Below are 17,364 nucleotides of genomic sequence, written 5' to 3'. Positions count from 1 at the left end.
CTGATCTTTTTCAATGTCCAAGTCAAAATCCAGGTTCAAATGTAGTATTGTATCCTTGTTCAACTGTTTATCAAAAATCAAGCTTCAAACCTCTAGACAAACACCAAACAAGTCCAGACTCAAGTTTGAATATACATCGATTCTAATCCAGAGTTAAAACAAATCCTCGTTGAAATCCAAGTTAATCATCAATTCACCTAAGTTCTGTGCCAAATCTGGGATCTAAATGAAACAACGACTCAATCCCCATTCTAGAATACTATCCTACATCCATGTAGGATAATATACTGATCAGGCTTGTCATTTCTCCTCAGTGAATCATAAGGAGAATATCTTTCACTGCTTTCACACTGGTGGGCAAAGTGACGCACTTGCTTGAAGGGAGCATGAAAAAACACCGCGGTAGAATCTGAAATATTTCTTCAGAGAGATAACAAACTGATTTTCCCATGAAAGGACATTACGCTCAATAACTACACAACAGAGCTCACTGCAGTGCTTTTACTGCGTGTCTCTCGAGCATATATCAAATGAGGGAAGCACCTAGGTAGGAAAGTAGATTGCGTTGCTTGTTGTCCTCTCGAAACTGAAAACAAGGTCCAAGTTAAATTAGGCCATGTTCAAGTTCAGGTGCTAGATATTACTCACAATTCAAGTCTTCCTTCATGTTAATGTTGAATACTAGCACTGGTTAATACTTCAAAAGTGTTTTGATTTTGAGCCGTTCAATACATTGAACATTCGCTAGAGCACCAAATGCGTTATGAACAGCACACATCCGTTGTACTGGTTCCGAAACAGTACAAAAGATGTTCTAGAAAGACGCAGTATTGATGTGGTTACGCACAGTCCAACTTTTGCGTGTGCCAACTTGAAATATGAAGCCAACAGTCAGACCTTGGTCCAGTAATTTATTCAAAAAATCAGAAGGGTTGTGTGCAAAGTCACGACCACAAGATTGACGTCAATAGAACTACATAAAACTGTTTGTTATATTACTTGCATTATTGCATTCGAGAGTGATCGCAGGTAATAAGTTCTGATCAAACTTTTTTTAACGAAGAACTACGTCTTACTATAGTTTAATGCTGTGGAAAATGTAACTAAAATGGACCTTCTTAAAATGCATATTAGGTTACTGCCACTGAATGGATTTTGAACGCCAATTTCTTAATCGCAAGGTGAAGCTTACCCCAAGCATGTGGTGTAGTAATTGACACATCTTTAAAATTATAACTTAATCAAAAGTTGAGTTAAAAGTCAAACATTTCAACTATTTTAAGCAGTTTCCATCTGTTTTGCAGGCGTTTTTTTTTTCAGTAACCGAAGTGGCTCCTGAATGGCTGCAATATAGGTCGATTTGTTTCAATTGCAATTGAATTCTTTGTGATTAACGGTATTTCTTATATTCGTAAGACAGCTAGGCTAAGTTTTCGTTTCCATCAATGAAATTGTCGATATTGATCAAAATGCAAGAGTTTGAGGCCTGTTTTCTTCGACTGATTAAAATAGGCGCTACTGCTTAAGCCGTTCCCTACCCTACATATTTGTTAACCCTAAAAACATTCACCTGCCAAATTTAGTTCCATTTACTTGGTTAGTTCTCGAAATGTGCAGAAATTTGTGTTTCAATTGTATTTAACCCCTTCCTTCCAGAGGAGGGAAGGACGTTGAACTATTATGGTCTTATTTGCCATCCCCCAAAGAAATCCTTATGCAAAATTCGGTTGCATTTGCTTGATTGATTCTGGAGTTGTGTGAAACTTGTGTTTCATTTGTATGGGACCCCTCCCTTACAAAAGAGGGAGGGGTGTCGTACCATTATGGTCATATATTTTACCCCTAAAAACATTCACATAGCAAATATTGTTCCATTTTCTTGATTAGTTCCCGAGATGTGTGAAATTTGTGTCGTTTGTATGGGAGCCCTCCTTTACGGAAGAAGGAGGTGGGTCAAACCATTATGGACATATTTGTTAACCCTAAAAACATTCACATGCCAAATTTGGTTCCATTTACTTGATTAGGTTTTAGGATGTGCAGAAATTTGTGTTTCATTTGTATGGGATCCCTCCCTTCCAGAGGAAGGATGGGTCTCAAACCATCATAGGAATCTTTTTAGTTTCCGAGTCTATATGGATCAGACAGACAGACAGACAAGCAGATCGGACTGCATTTTTATATGTATAGAAGAGAAGATAGATAGAAGAAGATAGATAGATAGAAGATTCATGTTGTATGTTGCTTCACCTTTTTTTCAAGTTATGTCATTATCTTAGTTTCGCCAGACACAAAGAGGTTTTTTTCCAGTGTGTAATAGAAATGTACGAAACCTGAATCTCATAGAAGATGGAGAAGATGGAGAAATTCAAAATTGGTTTCGTAAAAGTGGTATATCTCGAAATTGACTCATATTTTCTCGAAGTGATAGCTGTTTCTTACGTGTCATTTTCCAAAGAGCACGATGAAATTACGGAATTTAAAATTAAAATGGCTGCATTTGCCGAATGATGTAAATTTAGTTATTAAATACACAAATACATCTTACGTCTATAAATTGTAGATAAAAAGAGATTTTGAAAAAATGCGTTATTCTGCAACAAAGAGCGGCGGGTATTCCAATCGACACCAAAATTGGGATTTTTTCAAAGTGAATCTAGAATAATAATTCCCCCTCACTTTAAGCCAAATTCGTGATGGCCGGGTCCAAGTGGTATGGACACTTCGCATGGAACGACCCATACATTTTTTCTTTCACTAAACAGATATTGAACACAAATGTCTTAATCAATAGGTGAAGTTTTTCTCTAACTTTTGATACAATAATTAGCATATCTTTTCAATTGCAACCCAATGAAAAAGGAATTAAAAAACAATTAGAAAAGCAGCTATGTTTATTTCTAGGTTCGATGTTTATTTTAGAATCATGTTTTGAGTTGCTCCTCCTTTTTTTCAAGTTTCATAAGACGCAAAGGGATTTTATTCCGCATGAAATTTGAATGTATGAAACATATATCTGATTTTGTGTTGGCAAACAGTGCAACGGGACCAATGAAGCTCTCAGCCATTCAACCCAATATTACGGTGTTGCAGCTAAGCAAGGAGCTCGTGTTGGATAGAGATAGATGAGCTTAGAAAGAAGACGATTAAATTCCTCTCGTATCGGATAAAGGCAGATGTCAGGAGATACCGTACTCTCAGCCACGTTCTGCGTTACGTGTTGCATATTGCAGTTGTGCGGCTGAGGGACAACAAAACTTTGTTCATGTTGACGTTGACTGTTGGTAAACATGGAAATGGAATTCCAAATGCTACTGTAAAGTCAAATAAACTACTTTCTTTAAGACGATTTTACATTTTGAGCGAAGTTGTTGTATATAGTGTATGTCTTATGTAACAAATTCTGCATTTTAGCAAACGCCGCACTTTTGTTTGAAATCGGATTAGTTTTGTATAAAAGCAAAGCCTCGGAACTTGACCTTCTGTTTGTTATACACAGATTTCGAAGCCAATTGTTTTAGTGTACAGAACAATTGCGGGGCCAGTGCTACGATCCTACTGACACTAATGGTCTCTCCCGAGCCACGACTCGAACCTATGATGACTGACTTGTTAGGCCAGCATCATACCTTAAGATCAGCTGGAAGGCCCATTAGTTTTGTATATACCACAGCATTATTGAGTTGTGGTGAACATCAAACTACTGCAATTTGATAAAAATCATTCTCTAACGTCTTCCAAATATGTTCAATAACCTTGAAAAACTCCAATTGATTTCAATTGCCAATTTCATATACTGCCCATAATCGCTTACCAGTGCCACCTGCATTGTTGTAGTTCTTCTAGAGAAGTTATGCTAAATGTCTATCTCATTATATTATGTCGAAAATATGGGAATGGACCACGCTCAACAGCTGAAATAACTTAAGGAAGAAAAATACCTTAACGCACTGTTTTGTCAACTTGATGAAAATGAAACTGGGACTGATATGCGATTATGGGCAGTATACTTATCGCAAAAATGTGTAACACCGCGTACGATATCCGCAATCACATTGTATCATTCTTCGTCTTGTCTGGTTTTTATTTCAGAGAGATTGTAGCTATAATATTATGTGTTGTGAATGGCTTCGCTTTTTTCTCAAGAAACTACAAGATTGATTTTAAAGTGTGTTGTGAGCCTTCTGGATCTAAAAACCTTAAATCTTAATTTCTTTCATAGAGTCTCCCTTCGAATATCGTATGCGGAACAAACAAAACCACTTTTAATTTGAAACTACTTTTGTTGTGTGACCTTCCGGAACGTTTCTATGCCAAAAAAGTCTATCAACCTAGCTTCGTTTTGAATAAAATGTGTACAAATATTTGGCTAAGGGCATCTTCAGCGGTGGTCTATTTTTGAAACAACTTTATACTAGATTTACACCAGTGAAACCTGAATAAAACCAGTTAATATAGACCAACTTTTCGTTCTCCGCACCGGTGTTGTATATCTTGTTGTTTTAAACCGCTGCCATCTGTCACACTGTCAACAATTCAATACCCCATGCTATCAGTTAATGAGACTTGTCATAATAAAAGGCATTCAATATTTAACAAACGGAAATTCGATAATTTTTTCGCACATTAAACGATTACTTAGGCAAGACACTTGATATCCTCAATACTTTATGGACGGTTTGACCCGAGCGTCAGTGACATTTCTCAGGATGGATTGGTATGATCGAAAAATTTCTGCTACAAGTAGGGCTTCAGAGGATAGCGAAAAATATTTGATCGCGTAGATTTTCATCTTCCGTTTTCGTCCCATTAATGTTTCAAAATCTTGCAGTTCTTTGGTTGGGTTTTGAGGATATTGGGTGGCATTGCGCAGCTCGATTCGAACGATTTTCGCTATTTTCGAGTAGGTCACATACTCTCAGTTATGCTTCAAGCTTAAAAGGAGCTGTCATTGTCATTTATCCTGCGGCTCATCTAACCCGCAAAGTCGAAAAAATACGAAAAACGAAACATAACATCCCCCAGCGATCATTTAGTTTTGTTCGAGTTGCTCGAGACGAATTGCGCAATGTCATCCCGGCATTTTGAACGTTTCCAGTTCAGTGTCTTCGAGGAACATTTTTCTGGCCTCTCAAGGTCTCCTCTAGTCCCACTATAATTAAGGCGATTAACAAATAGCCAACATATTTGTCATCCTGGTGGCTGATTGTTGCAAACCAAGTAGTTGAACCTACGGTTATGGTCTTTCAGAATTCCCCCTTTTGCTGGTCGGTTTCCTTGAAGCCAAAAACGACAAACCTGTTCATATTCTTCTTCAGAAAAACCACAAAAATGAATTGTGAATTGTCATAAAAAATCTTAGTTTTGTTTATTCCCCAACACTAGCAAAACGCTTAAATGGAAATAGCTAAAAATGAGGTATTCAATTAAAATATGACATTCTACCCACCTATTGGCAGCGTACAAAGGGTTTTAGAACGATCTATTTCTTGTTCCAAAAAGTGACAAGAATAGACCAAAACGTATACCAGTTTCAAATTTTTTCAATTTAGATCTGGTATAAAACAAAATTTACACCACTGGTGCAGCAGTGAATTTGAGTTTTTGTTCCAAAAAAAAAAAAAAACAAAACAACGATTTGGACCACCGCTGAAGATGCCCTAAGAGAACATTTCTAGATTCAAGGGTGTACGCAATTTAGCATACACTCTATTGAAAGTGTGGTATCTCAGAAACATTTGGTTGTATGGAAAAACTGGATAAACATGAATTGTTGGGAATAGGTACTGCAAAAAAAAAATTTATTGATTGACAGAAAAAGATTAAAAAAATGTCAAATTTGTTTGTTGAATGTTTTTTTCGTTTTTTCAAACGCATTTGTTTTTAAAATTTTTAAAATGTAGCCTGAACAAAAATCTAAGTTACTTACTATATTCCTTTTTATATGAGTTATCCGTGATCCTCTGGCAATTGTGAAAAGGATACAACAAACTAGTTGTAAGCAAATCAAAATTTCACCATGAACAAATGAAGCATGTTATTGTTCACTTGGGAACTAAAGAAAAAGATTTTATTCGGTTTTTTGCTATTGAGCAATTCCACAAAAAAAAAACATTTTAATCGCCCATGTTTGATTTGGTTGAAATTTTGCATAGATTCTATGGGCAAAAGATGCCATTTTGTACTATTGGTTATTGGTTGTTTTGAGAAACTTTTACCACAGACAGACGTCCAAGCAAGAACAACATTGATCAAAATTTCCGTGTAAATTTTCAAAGTAACTTGTGTTATAAATCACTTGTACACTAGCGCCGCCTGGTGACCTTATCGCTACAATACATTTTTTTTTGCTGGTGCACGAGGCTGGCGGTGCTGGTAGCGCTATCTGGTTACGGATTGCTACTACAAAAAACTTTACACAAGTTTGGAACTCAGCTTGGACGTCTGTCTGTGCTTTTACCATCCATTTTTTTAAGTCATCAAATTAGTCTCAGTTCACGGAAGCAGTCAATTTTTTATACCTACTAATATAGAAAATATTACAAGAAATTGTTAGTGTCTAATCATGTCATCTGTGTTTGACATACTCACATGCGATTGGTTCATTTTTTTTCTTCATCTATAGTGATTGGTTCATTGTTGGCGGAAATTTTTCCTTTACATTTTTTCAATAATTTTTTAATTCCAATTTCAATTTTTCAAATAAGTTAAACTTTTCATCTATCCAACAACATATTAGTTATTGTTATCCATCATGTGGTTATACTGTTATTACACTTTTGCCAGTTTCATTTTCAATTTTACAGAATGTACACCAGTATAGAAAACAACGTAGTTCTACGCCAAAAAATAAAAAATAATTTTCGTGCAAAGCTCATTTTAATAAATCTATTTTTTTCCAAACTACAAATGATTAGCTGAACATTAATGACTGTCCGATCATGGAGAAATGCAAAACAAAATCGGTATAACGTCTTCAGCAAAGTTGTAAACAGTAATTTTGTATGTGCAGAAAAGAATACACAGTGAGAAAAAAAGATTTTTTTTAGACAAAACACAAAAATTTAAATATGAATAAAATATAAAATTAAGTATCTCGCAAAACTCAAACATTATTATTCACAACTTTGACGACGACACTATACCGAAAAAACAAACCGTTTTGGCTTTGAAATTATAATTTTTTTTTTATTCTCGCTTATTTTCCGTCGGTCTAGTTCCGCCACTGTTGTGGCCAATCACCGACGCCCAGGGAGGCGACTCCACACCCAGGACCCTAACTCACGACCCGTTTATTAACGGACCGGCGCCAACGGCTTTACTTCCTCATGCGATGGAAGGCGTGATCCCAGAGATTTTTCGCCTCAGAAAATCTCCCGGTGTCGGCTAGGATTGAATCTAGACCAGTTGGGTTGGTTGTGAGTGGATCACGCCACCTCACAACCATCGACACCTATGTCGGCGGTGGGATTCGAACCCAGGCGTCGAGCGTGGTTGGCGGAGACGTTACCAACCACACTAGGCCCCCGCTCATTTTTGAAATTTTTTGTAAACATCAATACTTTTTACATACCATATTTACATAGCTTATCAAAAAGGAGTCGTGATTGAAAAAAACAAAAGCATAAAAAGCATAAAAGCATAAAGCATAAATTGCCAAAAGAAACACCTATGCAAAGTTTCAGCCAAATCAAAAATGACAATTAAAAAAAAATTAAAAAAATAAAGCTCAAAACAGTTGCCTTAGGAAGATTAATTATAGCTTTTTAACCATCTCTGTGAATTTTGGAGCCCCTAGTGTATGCAGAAGTGCGTCAGAGTATCGCATAGTAATTGCTCGGCGGGTTCATCGCTTCAACGTTATGTTTACGAGAAAACTCATTTAAGTCTCTAAAAAAGTTATTTGTTCTAAGGGCACCCAAAAGCTATAATCTATCAAGTTTTCAATTGTTTTTTTTTCTCGGTGTATATCGTTTTTACGAAGCATTTAGTTTCTACACAGCTTTTCACTACAACCGAAGGTCTCTGAGCTTATACTACAATATATCTAACTAATGGTAGCAGTGGTCATTGGCCCCTACAGGAAAAAAGGTCTCTGAGCTCCAAACAAATATGTCTAAATGCAAAGCGGAAACTTCAACAGCATAACGAGCAGACACTCGAAGTTTGATGAGATTAGAATCTTCTTCATTGGCTCGTTAGAAACTTTCCTTTCGGCTAGGACGACGCGATTAAAATATCATTAGTTAGCATGAAACTGTACATTTGACCAAGCAGGACTGCGTGTACTTACCTCCTCGAAGGCTCTGGTAAGCTGGGGAAACCCTGCGGCGTTTAACCATTCGGCTTCTAGCTCTCCATCTGCAACGTAGAGAAACAGTATCTTAATTAGTGGTGCTTTGCTTGACGGATGTGGCTTAATGTGACAATGATATAGTGAATACACTGGGATAATTATAACCGTATGCGCTATGGCGGGTAGCTTATCATTATTCGATAGAGAAAATCAGACATAATAGGAAGGACTCTCATTATAACTTCAGAAAACGAGTTTGCTCATTCAACAAATCGCGTGCCACGCCGTCATCCGTTGGTCAGCTCTCGCAGACTGCCAATTTATACCGTCGACCTTGCCATTTTGGGGCTCATCCTCGCGCAACTCGCATTCTATATGGCAAGACGCGTTTCAAAATTGCGCAATACACTGCACAGCAGGACGCAAGCAATTGCAGGCAAACAATTTAGTAAAAAAAAATTTACAAAACAATAAAAGAAGTCATAAATTCGATGAAGTTATAGGTAAGGTTGGTTTAAAACACAGCCGCCGACAAACCAATCTCTTACTCGGTTTCTTTATGCAATTACAGCGGCACAGGGAGGCTTCTCGCGTATGAGCGCACATAAATAATTCGTTCATTTGAGAAAACCTGTAACTTCAATTATGGCTACTTTGAAGAAATGGAATGTACACCACCTCTTGGGCAGGAGACACATTCAAGGTGTTCTCCGAGGAAACGATTTCAATGGGTGCCCGAGCGCGCGCGTTCGTTGTTTAACATATGTTTTAATCGACATGGCTTTTGCACACCTGACGGCACAGACGGCTAACAAATGGTGACTATTGAAAACAATCGTGACCAGACGGTCGAGTTTTGCATGAAGCGGGGGCTAGCAGAAAGAAGCACCGGCAGATGATGACGCTTCAAACAAAGCGGGTTTTCATTATTTCAAAGGGAGTGAATTGTAAGATTCCTGCTTTTAACCAAAGTTGGAAAATTCATGATGCTGTTTCGTTAATCGGTTCAGAAATGCCAGGAACAATAAATAACGAGCCGCATCAGGTTCGTTCGAATCGATGGGCGATTTGGCAGGTTTGATAATACCGCAGGCCCAGGGTAACCTGTTTTTTCGGTTGACTGAATTGAGCCGTGGTGAGTAGAGCGGCGAGTAGTTCGACAAACTTGTTTCATTATGACAGCTGTTGATGGATGTAATAGTGTGTAGCGTACGTGTTAATAACCATTTTTTATTGCGGCAATTTAATAATTAAACTAAGGTGCAAAACCATTACAGCACCTGTGTGTGTTCACATGGGGCCAAGATGTCTTATGTGAGCACTTTATCAGCACTCACGGGCTTGTAGCTGCGTTTGCTGCACAACTTCTTAGTTATGAACGAGTGATGGTTTATCTAGTATCTGTAATAGGCAGTTAGTCGGAGTTAATTGGTCATTGATGCTTTCTGTTTGGTATTTGACTTTTTTCCAACCAAAGAACTTTACTTTCTTTTGTGAATGGGTGGGTAATTTAGGATTGAGCAAAAGTTTTACCAAAGACAGGAGACTATGTAATAGAAATATTTTTTTATATTCCTTATTCTCTTGTTTGGAATTGTTATATTGTGGTTCATAGGTGAAATCGTTGTTCTTTTTTATACTCCAGTTTTCATGTTCATTGTAAGCTTAGTTAGGAAAAAAGTAAAATTACAAAAAAGTGAAAAAGTAGAGATTTTATTTATTTCACATCTATGTTTCACCCGGTTTACTTTATTGAGTTTCCATTTTTTCGTATTATTATTCTTTCATTCCATATGCCAGATTTGTTTATATATAGTTTTTTAAAAATTTGAACGACACATATCAACTGACTAACCTACGAGGCTCTGTTATCGGTCCATGCTTTTTTCCCATTGCTCAAAAAGCGTATTCAAAAACTGTTTATTTATTATTTATTAAAAATCATAATTCAGTACTGTAATTGCGAAAAAAAAACAATTATTCGAAAAAAGAAAAGAAAATTTAAAAACTAATGCCAAAATTGGAGCTTGAAAAAGTTTGATTTTTAATATATGCGAACAATGAGTTATTTTTATCTTTAGCATCAAAAAATGTTTTTCAATTACCATAAGTAGAACACATGAAAACTTTCCTTAAAATTGTAAACGAAAACGTAGTCGTATGCCAAAGTATGACTAGCTACTCATATCTTTTGAACGGTATATTCTAATCGAAGGTTTTAGTTTTATTTTTAGCTTAATTATAACAATTTCAAGCAAACGATCCTTTCGAACTAGAAAAACACCAACAAAACCGTTTTTACCCAACACGAAACCATACCACAGCAACCACGCGTGGCCCCAAAATCTATATGCCGCTCCCCCAAAAAACCCTTGTCATTTGTGCCTATTTTAAGTTTCCAAACCTTACGGTGCGCCACCCCAGTAAGAAGTGTTACGCGATAACGTAACAGCCTGCGGCAAAAATGATGATCCATCAACAGCTTCTTCAGTGCCACCACAGCATCCTCTGTGGAGCTCTGGTTGCTGGATGCTGTCGCAACAGCAGTTGTGGTCATTTCAAGGTGCCTGGTTAGTTGATTCGCCGAACGCGCGCTGGCTCTGAGTGGGCATGATATAACACAATTGAATAAAAATTCATAAATTCTTCCCTTGTCAAAGCCCCCACTTGCCACAGCCACGGCCGCGTCGTTACGAGTCAACCGTAGGATTAGGGCGCTGACCTCCAAATTTAGCAGCTTGCGCTCTGTGCTAGTAGTTCAAGAGGTCGTTGATTTGCAAGTTGCACGGCATTTTTTCTGGGATCCACAATCCGCGTGGGAAAAATGAACAGCACGTCAATCATTGAGTGCAGCTCGCAGCCATCAATCCTCTGCGGAAAAGCAGCCAATAGTGTTTTTTTTTCTCTCCCTGCATATTGATTGAACGTTATGATTGACAAAAATATTGAGGTCTCTGGGTCTTGGGCTGCTATTTGACTTTTTTTCGCGAGAGAACATGATAAGTATTGACGGGATGATGATGAGGTTAACGATGAGAGTGATTTGTGTATTTTGGTAGAGGACATTGAAATTGCGTTTGATTGATAGCTACGACGATTGGTGGCCTTCATGTTTGATGATGGTGACTGAGAGCTGGAAAGAACCTTAATTTCAGGATACGTACGGCATTGGCATGTAGCAATAACAGCAATAACGTGTGAGTGGAATACTGAATGAGCATTGTGCATCAATTTATGTTGTATGAATTTATCATCATTACGTTATTGAAACGTGAACATAATAGGAATGAAGCAATGGAATAATGTCCCTTGTTACGACTTTACCTTGTTTTATGATTGGACTAATTTGAGACGTGGTGGGTGCAACACATGTGCTGTTTAAATGAAGCGTTGGGTACTTTACTCAATGGTCAATTCGAGAACAATAATCGAATTGTTGTTTACCGCATGACATAAACAGTAAAGTACCAATGGAAATTGACTTTTCGAATTTCCTTCAGCGGTAGGGCTCCAAAGTTTTGTTTTCTCGAAAGTAGCCTCTTTCCAAAGATGATTAGAACAAAATACCTGACTCTTGCAGTATGCAGCGGGCACGATTGTCGCAGCGCGTGAACGAAAGTCGAACTTATTTGTACACTGGTAACTTAATGATGACGATAAGGTAACGAAAAGTGAAGTAATTTTTTCAATATCCTTGTAGTGTCCTGTCATCTAATTTTTAATATTCTTGCATGGTATGGCAATCCAATTTTCAATATCCTTATACGGTGCTGCCATCTAATTTTCATTTTCATCTGGCGGATATTGCACGATAAATCAATTTTGCTAATAACCAGTTTTATGCGCATTGAGGTGCACTAACCGTTGTAAGGGTATCGTGGGTAAAATGTAGAAAAAACTGGAAGTCAGGTATCTTGTTATAATTATCCTTGCTTTTTCCCAGAACCACGTATCGTCACAAAATTCCATTCCCACAGACAGACAAACAGTCGATGCAATCTTTATTACATATTCTGATATAGTATAATTTTCCAAAATTTCTTCACAGGAATAAAGTGCTGAAACTAGACACCTTGTTTCCCGTGGGAGAAACAATTTTTTTGTTTCGAAGTTGCATGCATTTCTAAGGCATTTGTCCACTTTGAGGTGCTACATGCTAAAATTCGATTGAGCTGAAATTTGGCATGAAACTGCTAACAGTAGTGTTCAATGACGGCATTGAATCAGGTATTTATCCGAAATTCCAGAAGATCGCACATCTAGCTCCGATCTACATAGGAGGTTGTAAAACAGACGTGTGCAACTATAAACCGATCCACAGTGGGGCGACTTCATACAAAGGCTGGCCAAGCAAAAAAAAGTGTCGATAAATGCGACAAAAATATGGTATTTACATAATTTTGGGCTGCTGAAAACGAATCTGGATTTAATTTGGGGCCGTCCATAAAGCACGTGACCCAATTTTCAATGATTTTTTGACAGTTTTTCCTTTTTTTATTAAATAGAATTTTATGATCTTTAACCCCAAGCAATGCCTCCGGGCGTCCTCCTCACTGAAAAATATTACGTAGTTTCTGCACGACCTCTCAAACCAACCAAATTTTGCGAAAAAATTGTTTTTGATAACTACAAATTAGAACAACCATCATCTTCTTCTTAATCAACATCTTCTTCCTCTTCTTTTTCTTCATCTTTATAACTGTGCTCAGATTCATCATGAGCTTTCCCTGATTCAACAATTGTTTTCTTCAATAGAAATATTACTTCATCTGGATGTTTTTTATAATTACTTTTTACCTTTTTTAAAATAAGGGTTAACTATTGGATCTGTGGAAATGAAAAAATGATTGAATTTATCATGATTAGTATATTCAAGACTACTTTTGTGAGTGAAATGTCCTCTGGCATATTTAATTATTTAATAAGGCTTCTCTTGGGACTCTTCAGTCATCCTTCCTATACATAGTATTGCGGTTTGATTTATATTGCTGACCTGAAACATCGATTTGGTCTAACCTGATTTTTTCTTGGTAGTTTCATACTGTATTTTGAAACCATATTTTCGCCCGCGCTCGAATTCCATCCGATTTGAAGTACGAGTGATGCACTCAAAACAACGTATTCAACGATGAAGCGAATATATTCCGCAATTCAAATTCATTTTTTAATGTTATTAAACTCCGATATTGTAGCTGTTTTGTTCAGGGAATTGACGCATTTTCATCAATCATTGGAAGAAATAATAAGAATGAAACAATGACAACACGTTTTTTGCTAACTTTTTACTGATAACTTTGTGATTTTTGCTCTAATTTATATTTTAACCTTTACGGATTTTTAGATCAATGATTTTTATCAATGAAGTATTATGAGTTTGATTAAATTAAATTCTAGATAAAATTTCAAGTGCAAGAAAATATAATGAAAAAGTCTTCTATTGCATTTATCACTGAAGCAACAATTTGCGCAGGTTTGCGCTACAGCGGGCAGTATGCATTTGAAAGCTTAAGTTTTTACCTAAATTTTGAATGCAGTCACACGGTTGTGACTACGCAATAAAACTTTTTAGCAGCTTTTCTACAAAAAATCACTTTTTTATTAATTTTTTCAGTGTCAGACCTACTATAACCAAATTCTACAAAATCTCATGAAAGGGATTTGTTTTGCACAGTATTTCGAACAACTCTTCTCTTGACGCCAATAAAATTCAAGCTATCACTGAAACTGCAGAGCGTTTCAAAGTAATATACTTTTTCAAAAAATATGTCAAAAAAATTTATCAGAATTTAGCTTCGAAAAGTCATATAAAATCAGATTTCATGATGCTATGCCCAAATTTTAGATTTAAGCACTTGAATGTTATAGCATTAAAAAAAATTGTGGAAAAAATTTATGGACAGCGATTCCCCACTGTGCGATCTCCGTTTTGTCTGTGACCAACCATGCGGTCAAACAATTACGGTCAAACAATTGCTTTTTTGCCAACTTTCTCCCGCAGCACAAACTTCTTAATAACTGTCAATATGGTTTTCGTGCCGGTTCCAGCTTGTTAATGACATTGTTAAAGCGTTAGATACAGGAAGGTTGATGGGCGTTCTATTTTTGGATCTGAAGAAGGCGTTCGATACAATCGAGCACGTTATTTTCTTCCAGAAACTTGAATATTATAGGGTAAGAGGAATTCTCAATCAACTGCTAAAAAATTATCTCTCGACCCAGTACCGGACCCAGTACGTCGGAGTAAACGGAGCATGAAGTATTTATCACCACTTAAGAATAGGTGTCCCACAAGGCAGCAACCTCGGTCCGCCGTTGTTCCTGATATACGTAAATGACATAGGCAATCTCAAAGAGCCTCGCCTATTCGCTGATGATACCTTTCTCTCGTGTCCTGCAACAAACATATTATATGTTTCTGTGAAAATCTTCTGTGTCTTTACTTGGGCATGACCAAATACATGATCTTCCCCTCAATTCGTTCAGCATCTGTGAGTGCTCAAGTTCAGATCGGCTTCACCAAGATCGAAAAAGTATTCAGATTCAAATACCAAATATGCGTGCGAAATCATTGAATAAATAAACAAAATATGCTTATGTGCTCTTAAGGAATCGTTCAGCATTGTATATTTAGTAAAATTAGCTGAATTTACCCTGAATTTTGTAAAACAAACCATTTTTCACAACGCTTCCATATCCATCTCAAAACTTGAATCACTGCTCAATTATTCATCTCACGACGCTACCATATTCATCACACTGTTAATCATGAATTAATCACATTATCATAAATAAACGTAGCCGCAGTCCGTCGTAGTAGGTTACCTAGATATCCGCTTTAGTTGTTTACGTGCAAAATTGGTAACCTATGTAACCACTACAGTGCTCTAGATTTATGTCAATTATGTCGGAATAATTCAACATTTTCAGTACGATTTTTTCGTATTAACAGAAACTGATTTGGCAACTTTTGATTTTCTTCAACGCAGTGAAAACAGATGAAAATACATACAGTTAAAATTTAGGGATTGCAGAAATTCATCTTGTATATTTCTGCTAATTCAAGCTTGTTTTTTTTTGGAAATTTGAGGTGAACATTTCAAAGATTGAAGTATTCTTAGTGTAGTGAGTGATTTTGTTTAGTGATTAAAATAAAAAGTGGTCCGCTAGTGATGAAAAAAACTTTGGCTGGCTGCTGAACGAGTCCCGTAAAAATAATAATAATAATAGCAGATTGGTTTAAGGAGAAAATATGCGTTTTTTTTTTCTGTTTTCAATTGTGTTTTCATGTTGTATGAGATGAATATATGGGTTGCGATGAATAATGGAGCAGTTCCCCTATTAGATGATTTTCAAAGAAAATAAATCAGAAATCCAGAAAAAATATAAATTTTGAATTATATTTGGATTTCAAAGTAAAATTTACATTTTTCCGCAAATGCAGTCATTTTTATTTTAGTTCGTTATTTTAATCGTGTTCCTCGGGAAATTTTACGTAAGAAATATTTATAACTCCGAGGTAATATGAGTCAATATTAATATATACCATTTTTTGAGACTAGTTTGATTTTTGTCGGCTGAACCACGCAACGGTTTTTGAGTAGCACGTGCGTTGCACGGTAAGCGGCATCGCTAATGATAGCAGAAAAACACTTAACTTTCTGAATTGTTCTTTCCTATTCTGTCTTCAATATTCTCTCGCACTCATTTTTCTGTCGCAACGCGACCCGTATTGAAAGTGAGTGATGTGATCGCGCCAAACCACTGTTTTTTTAATACCGTTTTGTAACATAATAGTAATTGATTTAAGTTACTCCCTGTCTCTCACCTTCCTCTTTCTTCAATGCTCTCAAAATTCAAATTTTTTTCATCGAAATATGAGGTAAATTTGAATTGGTTTGATGAGCCCACACAACGGATTCGTTGAGTTACAGATTGGTGGGGGTTTTGTTCGGTGGATTTCGATATATCCAATATTTTTATCCTCTTCGTTATCAAACATCGATTACAATAAAACTTTATTTTTGTCCATTGGCAATATGTTTAGAGAATTTGATTGCCCGGACGAACACATACGATTCGCATAGATTCTCTAGGATTCCTCACATTGGATTCCTAAGCGTACTTGAAAAGGATTCCTGAAAAAGAATTCTCAGGAATGCCCTGTATATGGCTCTAGGATTCTTGAAATAAGAATCGTGAGTGGGATCCGGATCGTGTTGGCGATTCCTTTCACGATTCCGTCACCGAGTTATAGGTATCCTGGGGATGGATTCTCTGCGAGTTAGTAAGGGTGGAAAGCTGTGTGTGGCTAATTCTTTCTTCTTCCAGTTCTGGTAAAACCGCGTAAATTCCGGAATCCGCGTAAAAAAGCCGCGTAAAAAAACCCGCGTAAAAAAATCGCGTAAAAAGCGACCTTAGTGTATAAAATTCAAAAAACACCATTTAAATTGAAGTACCACTACCATATTGTGTTTATGCAAAACTATTTCAACAAAAAATGAAGTTTGGTGGATTAATTTGAATTAGTTTCCATACATCTTAGAAACATGATAAATACGAAATGCTTTGCGTGATAAATTCGAGAGTGATAAAATCGATACGTTACTGTACTGTATTAGGTTAGTTTTAATGAAGTTTACGCATATTCGAATAAATATATTGTTTTAAGGGCATGATTGTAACGGTTGCCCAGCAGTGTGTGTAGTTAGGGATGAGTAATAAAATAAGTCGGCGGTGGAATGTGATACGCATATAGATAATGGAACAGTACCACCGTCCCCCGTTGTTTCATTGGTCAAAACACCATGCCGAAGACAGGGAGTTTGCGGGTTCATGTTTCGTCGGGATGCGCTTTATTTTTCTAAATCTGTATCATATTTCCAGTTCGCTTATTTTTCGCTTCCCCTGCTGCACACATTGTATGCTTAATGAACATAATTGTATACTTGATATTAGGATACTTATGTTAACTGGGTTTGCAGGATGCACCATTCTCATCAACGAACCATTTTCAGATCGGTGCTGATGATTAAAATTAATGGTTCCGAAAACATTGTATGCACTTGTAT

At 36.7% G+C, this 17,364-nt stretch overlaps 1 protein-coding gene across 1 annotated transcript in view; it reads right to left on the bottom strand.

The window, feature by feature from the left end:
- Nucleotides 1-17,364, bottom strand: part of LOC129732587 (rho GTPase-activating protein conundrum) — a 48,157-nt gene that overhangs the window by 17,708 nt on the left and 13,085 nt on the right. The window contains exon 2 of the mRNA XM_055693581.1: nt 8,294-8,361. Within this exon, the coding sequence (XP_055549556.1) occupies nt 8,294-8,361 (68 nt within the window). The remainder of the gene's footprint in view (nt 1-8,293; nt 8,362-17,364) is intronic.

The sequence above is a fragment of the Wyeomyia smithii genome, chromosome 3 (assembly GCF_029784165.1).
Source record: "Wyeomyia smithii strain HCP4-BCI-WySm-NY-G18 chromosome 3, ASM2978416v1, whole genome shotgun sequence".
NCBI lineage: Eukaryota > Metazoa > Arthropoda > Insecta > Diptera > Culicidae > Wyeomyia > Wyeomyia smithii.
Note: the sequence above shows the minus strand (reverse complement) of the source record. Positions and strands in the feature narration are given on the sequence as shown.